This window comes from Dipodomys ordii, unplaced genomic scaffold (assembly GCF_000151885.1).
Source record: "Dipodomys ordii isolate 6190 unplaced genomic scaffold, Dord_2.0 Scaffold6, whole genome shotgun sequence".
Taxonomy (NCBI): Eukaryota; Metazoa; Chordata; class Mammalia; order Rodentia; family Heteromyidae; genus Dipodomys; species Dipodomys ordii.
The window spans coordinates 14,338,347-14,356,210 of record NW_012267222.1 but is presented as its reverse complement, the minus strand read 5'-3'; the positions used below and the strand labels follow the sequence as shown (position 1 = coordinate 14,356,210).

General features: G+C 46.1%; 1 protein-coding gene across 1 annotated transcript; it reads right to left on the bottom strand.

Moving 5' to 3' along the window:
- Positions 1–8,158: 8,158 nt before the first annotated feature.
- On the bottom strand, positions 8,159–16,696 carry Znf436 (zinc finger protein 436). Its single transcript, XM_013034525.1, has 3 exons — positions 16,329–16,696; positions 15,499–15,625; positions 8,159–9,674 (listed from the first exon to the last, which is right to left on the bottom strand). The coding sequence occupies exons 1-3, from the start codon at positions 16,359–16,361 to the stop codon at positions 8,419–8,421; spliced, it is 1,416 nt and encodes a 471-aa protein (XP_012889979.1). The 5' UTR covers positions 16,362–16,696; the 3' UTR covers positions 8,159–8,418.
- Positions 16,697–17,864: the final 1,168 nt, after the last annotated feature.

The window sequence follows — 17,864 nt, the reverse complement described above, 5'->3', positions numbered from 1 at the left end:
CCTTGAGCTGAAGAGCTGAGGGACAGCACCTAGGCCCAGCGTTCAGGCCCCATGACTGGACCCAAAAAAAAACAAAAAAACACAGACTATCCTGCCCAGGCTGGCTTTGAACCATGATCCTCAGATCTCAGTCTCTGGAGTAGCTAGGATTACAAGTGTGAGCCACAGTGCCCAGCTTAGACTTTCATATAGTCCTTTGTAGACATACTCCACCTTCTCAGACCATATATCTTGATTATTTTTAATGTATGGTCACAAAAAATCCATATTCATAAATTATTCCATATTCATTCCATGCCTTCTATATACAAATCATCAAGAGTAGAGAGAATGAAATAAATGTGAGTCATATCCTCCAAGAGCTTACATTTTAGCTGACAAGCTAGGACAACTACAAATATAAAAATAGGCTTATAAATGGAACTCCAGCATTAGACAAGTTCTCTACCACCTGAGCCATGCCACCTTCCACACCTATTCCTTTGAAATTAGATAACTGTGCAACTAGGCCTTTCTACAACCCTTCTCTGTCAAAGATCAATTGAGCTGGTATGTTAGTGAATATGTTTTTTTGTTTGTTGGAACAATTGGGAGGCACAAGACAATTCAACTTGAAGATTTGATGTTTACTACTTACAACTCTAACAGAATCTTTTACATTATCAAACCCTATAGGATCCTTAAGATTGATCTTTGTCTTGTTTGCCCTTTTCATGATGCCAAAAGAAGCATTTAGTGTTGGGCTGGGATGTAACTCAGTGTTTCCTGGGTTCATTCCCCAGTACCAAAAGAAAACAAAGATTTAGTCTATTCCTCAGATTCCAAACATGTCAATTCAGCATCTTCAAAATAGAAAAAGGATTCCTCTCAAAGCAAAATTTCAAAACAATAACAAGTATTGAGATAAAACATATATAATAATGTTCAAATTGTTAAAAAAAAAAAAAAAGTTTCCTGGGCTGGGAAGGTGGCTCAGTGGTAAAGCGCTTGCCTTGCATGTCTGAGGCCCTGGGTTCGATTCCTCAGCACAACATAAACAAAAAGCCGGAAGTGGTGCTGTGGCTCAAGTGGTAGAGCGCTAGCCGTGAGCTGAAGAGCTGAAAGACAGCGCCCAGGCCCAGAGTTCAGGCCCCAACCGGACCCCCCCACCCAAAAAAAAAGTTTCCTCTCCATTTTTCGGATGAGAAAGATATGGCTGAATTCACAATTGACATCTCTCTCTTTCCCTCCTTTTCCCTCCACCCCCTCCTCTCTCTTTTTATTGTGCTGGTACTGGGGCTTGTACTCCAGGTCCAGGCACTAACTCTTAATTTTTTCACTCAAGATCGGTGCTCTGTCACTTGAGTTACAGATCCAGTTCTTTTCTTTTCTTTTTTTTGCTGGTCATGGGGCCTGAACTCTGGGCCTGGGCGCTGTCCCTCAGCTCTTCAGCTCAAGGCTAGCGCTCTACCACTGGAGCCACAGCACCACTTCCGGCTTTTTCTGTTTATGTGGTGCTGAGGAATTGAACCCAGGGCCTCATGCTTGCAAGGCATGCACTCTAACGCTGAGCTACCTTCCCAGCCCCAGAAACCTAGATTTCATAGGTTCTACTCTCTCTTTCTCTCTCTCTTTTTTTTTTTTGGTCGGTTGTGGGGCTTGAACTCTAGGCTTGGGTGCTGTCCCTGTGCTCTTCAGCTCAAGGCGAGAGCTCTACCACTTGAGCCACAGCGCCACTTCCAGTTTTCTAGTGGTTTATTGGAGATAAGAGTCTCATGGACTTTCCTGCCTGGGCTGGCTTTGAACCTCGATCCTCATATCTCAGCCTCCTCCTGAGTAGCTAGGATTACAGGCATGAGCCACCAGCGTCCAACTGGTTCTACTCTTTATGCATGAAAATGTTCAGAATCAAGGCTGAAGTAAGAGTCCATTCGTCTGTGCTGCTCCAGGAGTGCTTTTGCTGGTATATGGGTGGCAGTTCCATTGCAGGGCCAAGCTCTTTCCATCTATTCAAGCCCTCTGGGTATGCATAACTAGGTTGATCTGCCCTCAGGAGACAAGACTTGAAAGTGGGCTATTTGTGTGGGCAAAGAAGGTTCTAGACACCTGGATTTTGTGATCTAGAGAGAAAGGTGATAGTGAGCTCTTTACGGACTTGTGCCTTTAGCTCCAGGGGAAAGGAGGAGCTGGAAGAGGGCCAAACCAAGGCCTTCTGAAGAATAGGGCCAAGAAGGCAGCTCCACTGTTCTGGTCCAAGGGCAGTGTTGACGGGGATAAAATCAAACACAAATAAAGGTAAATGTATCTAACGGAAGCCCCTTCCTCGGCCAAAGCAGAAGACTGAAGTTCTGTGCCTTAAGAACTACCAAAGTGGGGCTGGGAAGGTGGCTCAGTGGTAGAACACTTGCCTTGCATGCCTGAGGCCCTGGGTTCGATTCCTCACCACCGCATAAGCAAAAAGAAAAATGCCGGACGTGGCGCTGTGGCTCAAGTGGTAGAGCGCTAGCCTTCAGCTGAAGAGCTGAGGGACAGTGCCCAGGCCCAGAGTTCAGGCCCCACAACCGGACTCCCCCCCCCAAAAAAAGAACTACCAAAGTGGAGATTTAGAAATGCAAATCTAGGATACAAATCCTATCAGATCAAGTATAGTGGTACATCCCTATAATCTTAGCACTTGCAAGGTTGGGGTAGGATGGTCTTGGGTTTGAGGCCACTGTAGGCTATGTAAGGAGACCGTGTCTCAACAATTAACCTAAGACTGGAGCTGGGCACTGGTGGCTCATACCTGTAATCCTAGCTACTCAGGAGGCTGAGATCTGAGGATCTTGGTTCAAAGCCAGCCCGGGCAGAAAAGTCCATGAGACTCTTATCTCCAATAAACCACTAGAAAACTGGAAGTGACGCTGTGGCTCAAGCGGTAGAGTGCTCACCTTGAGCTGAAGAGCACAAGGACAGCACCCAAGCCCAGAGTTCAAGCCCCAGGAACGACAAAAACAAAAACAAAAAAAACCCCATAAGGCTGTGAATGTGGCTTAGTAGTAGAGTGCTTTCCTAGCGTGCATGAAGCCCTGGGTTTGATTCCTCAGTACCAGATAAAACAGAAAACACTGGAGGTGGTGCTATGGTCCAAGTGGTAGAGTGCTAGCCTTGAGCCAAAAGAAGCTCATTGACAGTGCCCAGGCCCTGAGTTCAAGCCCCAAACTAGCAAAAAAAAAAAAAAATTAACATAAACACTTCAATAATGGAACAAGACACAGACACTTCCTCAAGGTCACAAAGTTTAATAGAAGAGACAAAAAATAAAGCGGCAGTTACAAAACAGGGACAGAATACTTCAGGACTTGATCTAAGAAAAATCAAGTCAGCAAAGATTTTATAGAACCTGAAGGGTGAGTAGAACTGACTGGAAGGAGAGAGGACAGAGAATCAGATGGAGTACTTCAAAGGCTGGCAAAGTGGAGGGAGCCAGAAGTAGGGGCTAGATTGTGACACTGAGGAAGCTTCTCTACTGCCAGTAATGAGAAGCATAAGAAGGTTTTATTTGTGGTACTAGGGACAGGACACAGAGCCTGGTGATTGCTAGGCAAGTTCGTACCACTAAGCTTTAACCCCAGCTCATTTTTTTTTTTTTTTGGTAACAATACTGGGGGCTGGAACTCAGGGCCCAGGCACTGTCCCCTAACTTTTCCACTTAAGGCTAGCACTCTACCACCTTTGAACCACAGCTCCATTTGTGGTTTGCTTTTTGGTGGTTAATTGAACATGAGTCTCACAGATTTTATTTTCAAATAGTGATCCCAAGATCTCAGCTCCTGCATGGCTAGGACTACAGGTGTGACTCCTCCACCCCTCTTTCCTTCCATACCTCCATTCCCAGTGTCTTGCTAAGTAGCCCCAGACTGGCTTTGAACTCCTAAACATCTTGACCTATTCTAGCATTCAAGTCCAATGTCTTAATCTACAGTTTAGTCTCTAGTAGATAAGCAGGGCCTGTCTGCTACTTCTGTGGTAGGGTGGGAGGTGCTGGATTTTTTTTTTTTTTTTTTTGAGGTGGGGAGAAAGTAACAAAGCCTCTTTAGGGCCATTTCTCTGGAGTTCAGGCCTGACTTCCTAACAGTGGCTTCTGAAACCCTAGGGAACCACTTAGCAAGTTATCACTTCAATACATTCCCTAGGGGCCTAACATAGCCTGGAAACCACAACTCTAACAGCCCAGCAACCCAGCCTCCCAGAGGAAAGTTCATAAGAAAGGAAATTTGCTTTACCAAACAGTAACACCTCAGAACATTAGCATATCAAATACCCTTAGAGGCAAGGCTCCCAAGCTACTCTACCGTTGAATTGGCCCATTGAAAATACCCCAAGCAGCAAGCAGGGCTCCACACTTGCACTTTTCACCTGATGTCACCTCTGTAATTCAGCCACTCAGAAGGCTGAGATCTGAGTATGGAAGTTCAAAGCCAGCCCATGTAGGAAAGTGTGTGAGACTCTTAGTTCCAATTAATCATTAAAAAGCAGGAGGCCGGCCGGGCACTGGTGGCTCACGCCGGTAATCCTAGCTACTAAGAGGCTAAGATCTGAGGATCACAGTTCAAAGCCAGCCCAGGCAGGTAAGTCCATGAGACTTCTATCTCCAATAACACCCCACCCCCTCAACCCCCAACTCCACCTCACCCCCCACTGCCAGAAAACTGGAAGTGACACTGTGGCTCAAGTGGTAGAGTGCTAGCCTTGAGCTGAAGAGTTGAGGGACAACACCCAGGCCCAGAGTTCAAGCCCCGCAACTGACCAAAAAAAGCAGGAATGGAGGTGTGGTTCAAATGGTAGAGCTTCAGTCTTAAGGTGGTGGGGAGCTAGGGGACAGCACTCCACCCCTGAGTTCAAGTCCCAGTACTGGTACACACACACACACACACACACACACACACACACACACACAGAACATGGGGCTGGAAACACGGCTCAAACTGCTGGGGACCTGGGGATCTATGATCCTCACATCTCAGCTTAGAATTACAGGCGTAAGCCACCAATGTCCAGTGCAGATTTTATTTTATTGTTTTTGAGGGGGTGCCAGTCCTGGGGCTTGAACTCAGGGCCTGGATGCTGTCCCTAAGCTTTTTGTTTTAGTTCAAGTCTAGCACTCTACCACTTGAGCTACGGTTCCTGTTCTAGCTTTTTAGTGGTTAATTGGAAGATAAGAGTCTCATGTAGCCAAGCAGCAGTGGCTCATGCCTGTAATCCTAGCTAATCAGAGGCAGAAGCCTGAGGATCATAGTTTGAAGCCAGCCTGGGCAGAAAAGTCCCTGTGAGACTATCTCGAATTATCCCCTCAGAAACCAGAAATGAAGCTGTGGCTCAATGGGGTAGAGTGCTAGCCTTGAGCAAAGAGCTCAGGGTCAGAACCCAGTTCCTGAGTTCAAGCCCCACTACTGACAAAAAAAAAAAAAAGATATGGCAATACCCAGAACCAGACAGCTCAAGATAAAGCATACCCAGTTCTCACAAGAACACCTGCCAAGTACCTTTGCAACATCTGTACATCAATATAAACATAACTGTGCCCAATTTTAATGAATTGGATAAAAAGCCCTAATATGTATCAGTATTGGATTACTAAAAAATGTCAGTTGCTTTTAATTATATTTTTAATTATAGACTATAGTTAGGATAATACAGACATAGATAAGACACTAGGATAACAGTGACCAATATAAGGAAAAACTGCTCTAACACTGTTCATTCATTCTCTCTTCAGCCACAGGGGACAGGCACACAGTGTTCAGGTATGTGCAGAAGAAGCAGGAGGGGGAGGTCCGAGGGCAGAAGGCATGCAAAAAGCTTTAATGCGTGGCTTCTATGCAAAGTTCTGCATAGCGAATGGGCAGCAAGTGGCAGAAAAAGAGGACACAGAGCAGTGGTGGCGCTCGCCTTTCTCACTCTCCAGCTGGAGTGTTCAGGTATGGAGAGATGGCCAGGCATTCACAGCCTTTTCTTGAGCCCTTGACCTCTAAGAAGCCAAGAGCAGCAACAGAAGCACCAGCATGACCTTCCTAGGAAGGTCTAAATGGGACAAGAAGAACAAGAGAGGAAAAGCAGATAAAAACAGGTCACAGGGAGTCTGCTCTCTACGGCGACTCCCATGACTCAAACCATCAACAGAACACAGAAGTCCATTAGATCTGTCAGCAACAAGGATACAGAAGACATTGGAGTTTAGTTACCCAGAACATACAAGTCACCCAACAATTAAAATAGGAATACCTTAGATTGTGTATAGAATAAAAACAAAAAGAAAACCATGCTTTTTGGCCCGAGTTTGTATTTAAATAGGAGAGGCCACTTAAAAACCCCCCATCCCCAGTGGTTTTTCCTTTTGTTACTTCTGAGGTTGTGACATTTGCAAGCATCAGTCTTACCCAATTATGGGTCACAACTCACTGTAATGAATCTCTTGCTCCTTTAATACCAGGTCACAACGAGCTACGGCACAAACATTCTTTAAAACTAACAACGTTCACAACAAAGCACAGTAGAAACACACTGGGGCACTTTCAAAATAAAATATATTGCTTACTCCAATCCCAGCACCTGAGCACCAACTCCCTGCCATACCCACAGGCGTGGCTAAGCATAGATCTTTGGGATGGAGATTATATGTGTATACATACATATACATGTATATATATATATACACACACACACATATATATAGTGGCGTGTGTGTGTGTGTGTGTGTGTGTATGTGTATACTGGGACTTGAACTCAGGGCCTCTTGCTCTTGCTCAGCTTTCTTGCTCAAGGCTAGCACTCAACCACTTGAGTTATTGCTCCACTCCTTCTTTTTGGTGATTGGAGAAAACAGTCTCACAGACTTTCCTGCCTGGGCTGGTTTGTAACTAGGATCCTTAGATCTCAGCCTCCTGAATAGCTAGGATTACAGGTGTGAACCACCAGTGCTCAGCTTAGGATATTTAATTCCTAAATGGGCTGAGGGAAGAACCAACACTACTGGCTAAAGTGGGGTCAACTCTTTAAGCATGTCTATCTGCAGCTGGGAGGATGAGAATACATTTCTACCTATGTAGATTCATTCCTTCTAACTAGACCAAAGAGTATCTCATCATCATAGAAAGTAATTTCCATCTGAGAAGGGGGCAATCGACCTATTTGTCCTGTCATTCACGCACAATACATACAAGTGCTTAGTTCTGTACAATGACAAACCTTACAGGAGAGTGCACGCTCAAGCACTAGTGTTTTAAATATTTTTTTCCATAATGAATAAAAAAAATAAAAAGGACATTTCTCACACTGGAGTTACGTCTGTAGTTCTGTCACATGATCCACACCACCCAAGAGCATGCTAATTCTTGTAAAGTCAGTTTAAAAAAAGACATTTCACTGTACATACACATGCCCTTATGCAAGCTAATATAAAAATGGACATGGCCCCATCCAACCCTAGATAACAGTACAGGGAGAACTGACCTTAAAACATGAGAGGGAAAGGGACATAGAAATGACCAACTTTTCTTTGGAAGGGACCAGTGCTCCCTTCGCCAAAGTAGTCAATTTCACTTTCTTCTTTCATTCCACCATGGAATATGGTCCTATCGTTCCTTGTAGATATTTCCCTTACAATGTTCCCTTCAGTGATTCTCAAAGAAAATGCATAAACCTGATTGACAGCGATATCAACAGTGGGCATCTCTTGCTAAAGTCATTACCACCAACAGGCCCTTGGTCCTCAAAACCTGTATCTCATTTTTCTTTGACATTGTATCTTCAGTTAGCTCTCACAAAGATACAAACTTTACATAAATCAATGAGAAATAAAGAGATGGAGAAAAGTTATGATCATTGCTTTCCTTGTGCAGAACCCTGCTCTAAAGAAGACATGAAGATAGAAATGCATGATCAAATCAAGGAATAAGCGCTTGAAGGGAGGGCATGAATGCCCATCTACTATAGTGTGTGAATAGATGTGGCACCTCTGGCCAAGTCTGCTTGCCTTTTGCCAAAGCAGCTGTGACCACCCTATTACAGTCTCAAGTTTCCCCTTGCAGAGGTTCTTAGGGTTTTTTTTTTGGGGGGGGGGTGTTGAGAAGGGAGCCAAAGATGGAATAAATAACTTTTAAGGATTTACTCCATCTCCAGGCTTAAGCATCCACTAGCATCTGTTTTAGATTTCCAGCTATGTGGGGGACTATTTTTTGAAGAAATAATCCATTAATATTGAGTGAATAAAACCCACTATTTTCCCCAAGCTGTGGGTCAGAATTTTAAAGGCTTGTCTTCTTTGATGTTTCAATTGTGGCCCACAACCAAGAAAGTCAGTAGGTTGACATAAAACTCCACCTTAAGGGAGTTGACTGATATCAAATAGTACCGTATCTTCAAATGAATCTTTTTTTTTTTAAGTCACAATGACAGAACTTAGTCAGTATGAACTCTCTTATGTTTAATAAGTGCTGAGCTCCGGCTGAAACTCTTCTCACACTCTGTACATTCATAAGGCTTCTCTCCAGTGTGAACCCTCTGGTGTGTGATGAGGTTGGAGCTCTGGGTAAACCCTTTCCCACACTGCACACACTCATAGGGTTTCTCTCCCGTGTGTGTTCTCTGGTGCTTAATTAGATCTGACCTTTCACCAAAGCTCCGCCAACACTCGTTACATTCGTAAGGTTTCTCCCCGGTGTGGATTTTCTGGTGTGTGATCAGATGAGAGCTCCGGCTGAAGCTTTTCCCACAGGCATTGCATTCATATGGCTTCTCTCCAGTGTGGGTCCTCTGGTGCTGAACCAAGTGGGAGATGCGACTGAAGTTCTCTCCACATTCGTTACAGTGGTATGGCTTTTCCCCGGTGTGGGCCCTGCGATGCCGGACGAGGTCTGAGTTCTGGCTGAAGTTCTTCCCGCACTCATCACACTTGTAGGGCCTCTCACCTGTGTGGACCCGGTAGTGTTTGATGAGATCAGATCTCTCGCTGAACCCTCGTCCACACTCATTACACTCGTACGGCTTCTCACCGGTGTGGGTCCGCTGATGCTGGGCGAGGTGAGAGCTCCGACTGAAGCTTTTCCCACACTCTTCGCACTCATAGGGTTTCTCCCCACTGTGGGTCCTTTGGTGCTGAATGAGGTGAGACAGCCGGCAGAAACTTTTCCCACACTCGTTACACTTGTGAGGTTTCTCACCAGTGTGGATTGTCTGATGCTGAATAAGGTGAGAGCTCCTCCCGAAACTTTTTCCACACTCATTGCAGTCATAGGGCCTCTCCCCAGTGTGCGTTCTCTGATGCTGAATGAGGTGAGAGCTACGGCTGAAGCCTTTCCCACACTCATAACACTTATAGGGTCTGTCTCCTGTGTGGGTTTTCTGGTGTCGGTTAAGGTCTGAGATCTGACTAAAGGCCTTTCCACAGTGAGAACATATGTGATACTGGATGCCTGGATGCACTTCTTTGTGGACAAGCAGATCGGTGACTTGTTGGAGAGGATAGCTTACCCACTCTTCCGCTGTCAGATCTCCCCATTGTCTTTCTGGTCTGTCACCACTGTCAAAGGCCTCTTCACCTTCAGGATTTTCTTCCCTACTCCCAACAGGTCTTCCATCAGATGTGGTACCAAATTCTACCTCTTCACTAATCTCTTGCTTTGGGTTCACTTCATTTTCACTCCTGATCTCAAAATCTGCAATGAATGGGGAAATAAATAAACTAATGAATGCACAAACAAATTCTCAATGGTGAGTGGCATTATACTAAAGGATTTTGGTTTTGTTTCCTTTGCAGGAAAGGGGATGGATCCCAGGACCACATACATTATTTCATTCATGACCATAGTCAAACTGGGAGTCAGACAATATGACTTTTATCATGAATGACAAGCCCAAGACCTAGGCAAGTGAAATGATGTGTCCAAAGGAAATAACTGAGTCAAGATTCAACCTCAGGTATGTCTGCTAAAAAGGTCATGCTCTGTATTATTTCATTTAGTGGCTCTTTAAGAAAACAATGTACATTCATGGTGTTTCAAAAGAAGAAAACCACCAGTACAGTATCTCACATTTAGCAACTCAAGAGGCTGAGATTTGGAGGATTGCAATTGAAAGTCATTCTGAGCAAGAAAAAAACAAAACAAAACTGGAGCGGAGTTGTGGCTCAAAGTGGTGGAGCAATAGCCTTGAACAGAAGAGCTCAGGAACAGTACTTAGTACTGTCAGTACTCAGGTCCTGAATTCAAGCCCCACAACTGAAAAATCAAAAACCAAACAATAACAAAAAAAACCCCACAACTTGTTAAGTCTTCATAATACCATTGTAATATTTACTAAGAATGTACCGGGGTAGCCAGGTAATGGTGGCTTACAACTATAATCTTAACTACTCAGGATATCTGAGATCAGGAGAATTGTGATTTTTGAGGCCAACCTGGGCAGAAAATTTCAATAGACTAACCATCAATAGCAGGGCTGGAGATATAGCTTAAGTGATGGAGCATGAGCTTATCAAGTATCAAGTACAAAGCCCTGAGTTTAAACCCAAGGACAGGGGGAAAAAAAGAAGGGTGGGAGAATATAGCCATAATATTCAACATACTTACGTGAAAATGGATGTAGGTAATTTGAGAGGATGGGTGGGTTGGGATAGATGGGAGAGAATGATGGAGGGAAAGACATTGATCAAGTTAAAACCCCTTTACACAACAACTTAAAGATAATCTTACAATTAAAAAAAATAGCTGGCCACTGGTGACTCATGCCTATAATCCTAGCTACTCAGGAGGTTGAGATCTGAGGATCACTGTTTAAACCAGCCTCAGCAGGAAAGTCTGTGAGACTCTTATCTCCAATTAACCACCAAAAAAGCCAGATGTGGAGCTGAGGCTCAAGTTGTAGAGTGTTAACCTTGAGCAAAAGAAACTCAGAGACAGGACCCAGGCCTGAGTTCAAGTCCCAGGACTGGCAAAAAAAAAAAAAAAAAAGCTCAGGGACATTGCCTAGGTCCTGAGTTCAAGCCCTAGAACTGACACACACACACACACACACACACACAGAAAATACTAGGTTACTATAGAAAAAAATAAATTTTTAGTTATCTATGTCATGTCTCCACTGACAAAAAAAAAAGTCATTGCTGAAAATACTTACTAGAGGGGCTGGGGAAGGTAGCTCAGTGGTAGAGCGCTTGCCTTGCATGCATGAGGCCCTGGGTTCAATTCCTCAGCACCACATAAGCAAAAAGAAAAAAAAGCCGGAAGTGGTGCTGTGGCTCAAGTGGTAGAGCGCTAGCCTTGAGCTGAAGAGCTGAGGGACAGCGCCCAGGCCCAGAGTTCAGGCCCCAAGACTGACAAAAAAAAGAGTCTCACAGACTTTCCTGCTTGGACTGGCTTTGAACCTTGATCCTCAGATCGCAGCCTCCCGAGTAGTTAGGATTATTGGTATGAGTCACCAGCACCTTGCTTATATAATGAATTTTGATCAATGTCACCCTTCATCATTGTCCATCCCTCACAATACTACTCCTTCCCTCAATTTTTAATTTTTGGGTGTGTGTGTGAGTTTTGTGGCTTGAACTCTGGGCGCTGTCCCTCAGCTCTTCAGCTCAAGGCTAGCCCTCTCCCACTTGAGCTATAGCACCAGTTCCAGCTTTTTCTGCTTATGTGGTGCTGAGGAATCGAACCCCGGGCTTCATGCAAGCAAGGCAAGCACTCTACCACTGAGCCACCTTCCCAGCCCTTAATTTTGTTTTTATTTTTTTGTTCTGGTCCCAGGGCATGAACTCAGGGCCTGGATGTCTCTGCTCAAGGTTTGGACACTATCACTTGAGCTATAGCTATACTTCTGGCTTTTTTGGTAGTTAAAGAGTCTCACAGACTTTCTAGCCTAGCTTTGAAATGTTATTCTCACATCTTAGCCTCCTGATTAGCTACGATTACAGGTATGGGCTATTAGAGCACAGCTAAAATTTAATGGATATTCTACAAAATTGAGAAAATTGAGTCTGGTACTGGAGGCTCACACCTGTAATCCTAGCTACTCAGGAGGCTGAAATCTAAAGAGTCGCAGTTCAAAGGCAGCCCAGGCAAGTAAGTCCAGGAGACTTTTTTGTTGTTGTTGGTCATGGGGCTTGTACTCTGGGCCTGGGCGCTGTCTCTCAGCTCTTCAGTTCAAGGCAAGTGTTCTACCTCTTGAACCACAGCGCCACTTCCATTTTTCTAGTCGTTTATTGGAGATCAGAGTCTCACCGACTTTTCTGCCTGGGCTGGCTTTGAACCGTGATCCTCAGATCTGAGTACCTAGGATTATAGGAGTGAGCCACCAGCACCTGGCCATGAGAGTCATTTCTTCTTGTTAACCACAAAAAGCTGGAAGTGGAGCTGTGACTCAAGTAGCCCAGCACCAGCCTTGAGCACAAAAACTCAGGATAGTGCCCAGATCCAGAGTTCAAGCCCCAGTGTCAGTACAAAAATGGATGAATAAATGAATGAAAGCTGAAAGAATTGGGGTGAAATTCTGGTGGAAGATAGCATACTCTGAGGCCCTAATACTATAAAAATATAAAAGGAATTGGTCTATGAACAATACTACACATCTGATAATTTATGTCAAGTCCTAATAAGAGGCAAAGTTAGTCCAAATACTGCTCAATGCCCAGCTCAAGAATAGGTTGTTAGCTGGGCGCTGGTGGCTCACGCCTGTAATCCTAGCTACTCAGGGTTGAGATCTGAGGATGGTGGTCCAAAGCCAGCCCAGGTAGGAAAGTCCATGAGACTCTCTCTTTTTTTTTTTTGGTCTGGTCGTGGGGCCTGAACTTTGGGCCTGGGCACTGTCCCTCAGCTCTTCAGCTCAAGGATAGCACTCTACCACGTGAGCCACAGCACCACTTCCGGCTTTTTTTTTCTTCTGCTTATGTGGTGCTGAGGAATTGAACCCAGGGCCTCATGCATGCAAGGCAAGCACTTTACCACTGAGCCACCTTTCCAGCCCTCCATGAGACTCTTATCTCCAATAAACCACTAGGAAACCAGAAGTGGTGCTGTAGCTCAAGTGGTAGAATGCTTGCCTTGAGCTGAAGATCACATGGATAGCGCTCAAGCCCAGAAGTCAAGTCCCACGACCAAAAAAAAAAAAAGAATAGGTTGTTGCCAGGTGCAAGTAGCTCACACATTACTTAGGAGGCTGAGATCAGAGGATGATGGTTCAAAGCCAGGCCAGGTAAGAAAGTCTATGAGTCTCTTACCTCCAATTAACCACCAGAAAACTGGAGATAGAGCTCAAAGTGTTAGAGTGCTACCCTTCAGCAAAAGAGCTCAGGTACAGTGCCAAGGCCCTCAGCTCAAACCCCAAGATTTAATAAAAAGGGGAGGGGACTAGGAAGGTGGCTCAGTGGGAGAGCGCTTGCCTTGCATGCATGAGGCCCTGAGTTCCATTCCTCAGCACCACATAAGCACAAAAAGCTGGAAATTGTGCTGTGGCTCAAGTGGTAGAGCGTTAGCCTTGAGCTGAAAAGCTGAGGGACAGCTCCCGGGCCCAGTTCAGGCTCCATGACCAACAACAACAACAAAAAAAAGTCTGGGCTTTGGTGGCTCACACCTGTAATCCTAGCTACCCAAGAAGCTGAGATCTGAGGATCGCAGTTGAATGCCAGCCCAAGCAGGAAAGTCTATAAGGCTCTCAATCTCCAATAAACTACTCAGAAAACCAGAAGTGGCACTGTGGCTCAAGTGGTAGAGCGCTAGGCTTGAGTTGAAGAGCTGAGGGATAACGCCCAGGCCCAGCGGTTGTTACTGGGTACAGTGGTTCACCCCTGTAATCCTTGTGTTACACAGGAGGCAAAGATCAATAGGATAATGGTGTTAGGTCAGCCTGAGCAAAAAGATCATAGTATCCAGCTTTACCAGTGAAAGCTGGGTACAAGCTAGGCTCTGGCAGCTCACACCTATAATCTTCAGGAGGCTGAGATCTGAGAGGATCATGGTTTAAAGCAAGCCCAGGGAAGGAAAGCCTATGAGACTCTTATCTCCAATAAACATTCAAAGAGTAAGAAGTGAAGCTGTGGCTCAGGTGATAAAGCACTAGCAAAATACTCAGATTACTTCCAGGCCTTGAGTTCAAGCCCTGAGATGGGCAAAAAAAAAAAATAGTGCATATATGTTATTCAGACACACAAGAAATGTAAATACATGGATAACAGTCCAGGCTGGCTCAAGCATAACCATGAGACTAGAGACTAGGAGTGTAGCTCAAATGGTGAAGTGCTGTTCTTAGCAAGTGTGAGGACTTGGGTTCAAATGCCAATACTGCTAAACAACAAAAATGCATTGTTTATTCCAATTATATCCAGACCAAAGGACAATAAAGAGAGAACAGGTTTGCAGACCATGGGCGGGGGGGATGAACTGCCTTCTCTGACAGAATTTGTGATCTCACTATTTCAGGAGCTTTATGGAACAATGTTTAATACACTTGTGATCTATGATTAACTCAAAACATCTCTCAGCAAGAACCTACACAGGAACCTGAAGCAAAGCTGGGACTCTGAAGCCAAACCAAACACAAAGAGAGTGGCTTCTTTTTCTCCCACTCCTCCCATGAACCTAGGTCAGAACCCTCACCTTCTCATGCCCTAGAGAAAAAGCACCATTTACAGGGGGCATTTATATTCTGGCACGCAACATTATGTCAGACCTGTTTGGTCAGGATCTGTACAAACAGGCTGTAGAAGAGCAAATGACTCAGTGCGCAAGAAATCTGAACGTTTCTAAAATGTATAGAAGAATCCTCCCCCCTTTTTTTGGCAGTGCTAGGACACTAGACTTATTTACTTGGTTGGTGTTCCACTATTTGAGCCATGCCTTGAGCATTTTTTTTAGAGAGAATGTGAACTGGACAGTCCCACATTCAGATTTGCTTAAGCCTCCAACTCAAGCCAGTATCTAATCAAGTGCTTTAAAAATCAAACAACTAGGGGCTGGGAAGGTGGCTCAGTGGTAGAGTGGTTGCCTTGCATGCATGAGGCTCTGGGTTCAATTCCTCAGCACCACATAAGCAGAAAAAAAAAAGCCAGAAGTGGTGCTGTGATTCAAGTGATAGAGTGTTAGCCTTGAGCTGAAGAGCTGAGGGACAGTGCCCAGGCCCAAAGTACAGGCCCCATGACCAGCAAAAAAAAAAATCAAACAACTAAGCCGGGCACTGGTGGCTCACACCTGTAATCCTAGCTACTCAAGAGGCTGATATCTGAGGATCATGGTTCAAGGCCAGCCCAGGCAGAAAAGTCCTTGAGACTTTTATCTCCAATAAACCACTAGAAAACTGGAAGTGGTGCTGTGGGTCAAGTGGCAGAGCACTTGCCTTGAGCTGAAGAGCTGAGGGAAAGTGTCCAGGCCTCGAGTTCAAGCCCCACGACTGACCAAAACAAATAAACAAATAACTAGGCTGTGTTGGAAGGGTTGAGTCATTTTGATAGTTTCAAAATTGAGGGAGGGGAGATAAAAAGGTAGAATCCTTATTTACCTAATGAGACAACATTTCCATAATTCTCCTGCATAACATCTCGGTAAAGATCCCTTTGGGTAGGGTCCAGAGGTCTCCATTCTTCCCGAGTTAGGTACATGGCCATGTCTTCAAATGTCACAGGTGCCTGAAATCACACGATGCTTCTTCACTACTCCATATCTTAAGAAGCTAGTATCAGTTTTTCTTCTTGAAATTAGAGACATGGTTAGAAATTGTGAGGAAGTAAAGGCATTAAGTGATCTGTAGAGTCTAAAGGAGAAATAAGAGGGAGAGGGGGTCACCAGCAGACTGCTCCGGGCCTGTGGCCAGATCCCTGCTCCTCTAAGAGAGAATTTTATCTTCTCACCATGCTTTACTAGAGCATAATCTAGCACATTGTTTCATACCTTTATATAACAAGGTTTCTCTTCTTGGAATATCTTTCTCAGACTAGAGAAGTTGTACTATTTATGAGCCAGCTCCAGTGCCAACTGTTGTTCGGGAGATCACTCCACTCCACTCCTTCCCGGCTACCCCAGATGGAATTAATCACTCCCACTTCTCGCTTCCCACATCTCAGCACTTCGTTGCTAGGGCAAATACAGCACTTGTCACGTTGTGCCCCTTAGCCGGATATGACTTTCTCCCTACAGATTGTGAGCAGGCGGGTACTGCCCGACTTGTCCATCTTTTATCTCCCTGGTATTCAAAGGCATATTGCTGGTGTCCAATACATGCTTATTTCATATGCTCTGGTATTCTGCCTAACACCGAAGCAATCGAATTTTCTATACACAGGTTTGCAGAAAATGCGGGTCGAGGTCCGAAAAGGCAACCCCTCGGCTTACCTGGGATCCAGCCATGAGCAGGGTGGCTGCCATCTCGGGCACAAGGCTTGGCCTCCGGGGTGAGAGTAGGAAAAGCAGCCAGCAGCAACCAAAGCTGAAGGAGGCGAGAAGCAGGGCGTGAGGCTCGGAAAACAGGCCCTGCCCACTCCCCAGGGCTGGAGTTCTGGCGGCCAGGCAAGCGAAGAAGGCCCTGGATCAGGGCTGGGTCACTCTCCTCCCTAACCCCCAAGTGTGACCCGCCCTCTGTGTCTCCGCTACAACAGGGTAGAGGCAGTGCCAGAATCCACTAGGACAGCACGCTGGCCAGGTCCCCTCCCGGGCCCAGGGTCAGACCGATGCTATCTCTGGGAGGAGGCTCACAGCCCAGCCCACAGAACGCTGCTGCTCTTCCAACTAGGGCCTGAGTCCTTTCCGGCAGATGTTTCAACCAATCAGCGAGGAAAACTACAAAACACTCTGCCAATCAGATGCCGTATATTCGGCCCGCCTTCTACAGCGTGGCTGAGCACCTCTACTACGCCTGCGCCTGCCCCGTGGCCTGCCGGGACTTGGAGTTCTACTCTGGCGTACAAAGGCCAGTCAGAGGCCAAGAGCTGAGGAGGGAAAAGAACAAAAGGGTGCAGAAGCAGCACATCCTTCTAGCCAGAGCAGAGTATTTCTCCTGCTTCTTGGACACCGCAGCCTGATTAAGCCAAGGAAGTTGCCCAGCATCTCCTCACATCCCTAGAACTATCTCGAGTCAGGTCTTATCATCCGCGAAGTCGAACTTTTAAGTTCTGGCCTGTGCTCGGAGCTCCGCTGGGATTCGCCATCACTTGACAGCCCAAGCCAGAGAGGAAAGCGGTGGCCACCCACTCCTGGGGCGGGGCGGGGGGGGGGCGGAACGAGAGGGAGGAAGATTTTGGAGGCCGCGCTGGAACTTTGAGCTCCGCCCACACACTACACCTCCCAGCAGCGCCTACGGCACTTGCTCCGCAGACTACAACTCCCAGGGGGCTTTGCGCCGTCAGTCTGGCGCGCGCGTTTGGTCGGCGGCCCGGCTGGGGATGCCCGGGCTCGGTCGCTATTAACCCTGTAGGGGCGTCGTTCTAAAGAGCGCACCCCACGCCAGAGAGGGGGCAGAGAAGCGAAAGTGGAAGGAAATCAGGAGCCGAGGAGGGTTAAGAACGTGTAAGGACGGAGCAGAGACGGACACTCCTGAATTCCTGGGGGCCTCCGGCATCGAGGAGACCCTGGGTCCCTGGGGGCCTGAACCGGGAGGGTCCTCGGGGGGTTAGAGGAGTCCCTGCCTAGACGAAAACCCCAATAAAGGACGAGCAGATTTACCTCCTAGCCAGCAAAAGATCACCGTCTTCAAGATCCCAAAGCCGCAAGCAGACCGCTTGCTTTTCAGAAAGATGGTAGCGATCACGGGCACATTTCAGAGATCACAGATTTGCAGATAGATTTCGAATCTGTAGACTTAGCAAGCAAAGCCCAGGAGACAGTGTAGGCTGATCCCAAAGACTTACAGATCACGGAGACCTCAGACTCTCC

What these genes read in the sequence shown, in the direction of transcription:
- Znf436 (XM_013034525.1), bottom strand. Translation starts at nt 16,361, where the DNA reads ATGGCAGCCACCCTGCTCATGGCTGGATCCCAG. An exon ending in TGCTCATGGCTGGATCCCAG is followed by an intron (nt 15,626 to 16,328) that starts GTAAGCCGAGGG and finishes GTGTGATTTCAG; the next exon opens with GCACCTGTGACATTTGAAGA. An exon ending in TGGAAATGTTGTCTCATTAG is followed by an intron (nt 9,675 to 15,498) that starts GTAAATAAGGAT and finishes CATTCATTGCAG; the next exon opens with ATTTTGAGATCAGGAGTGAA.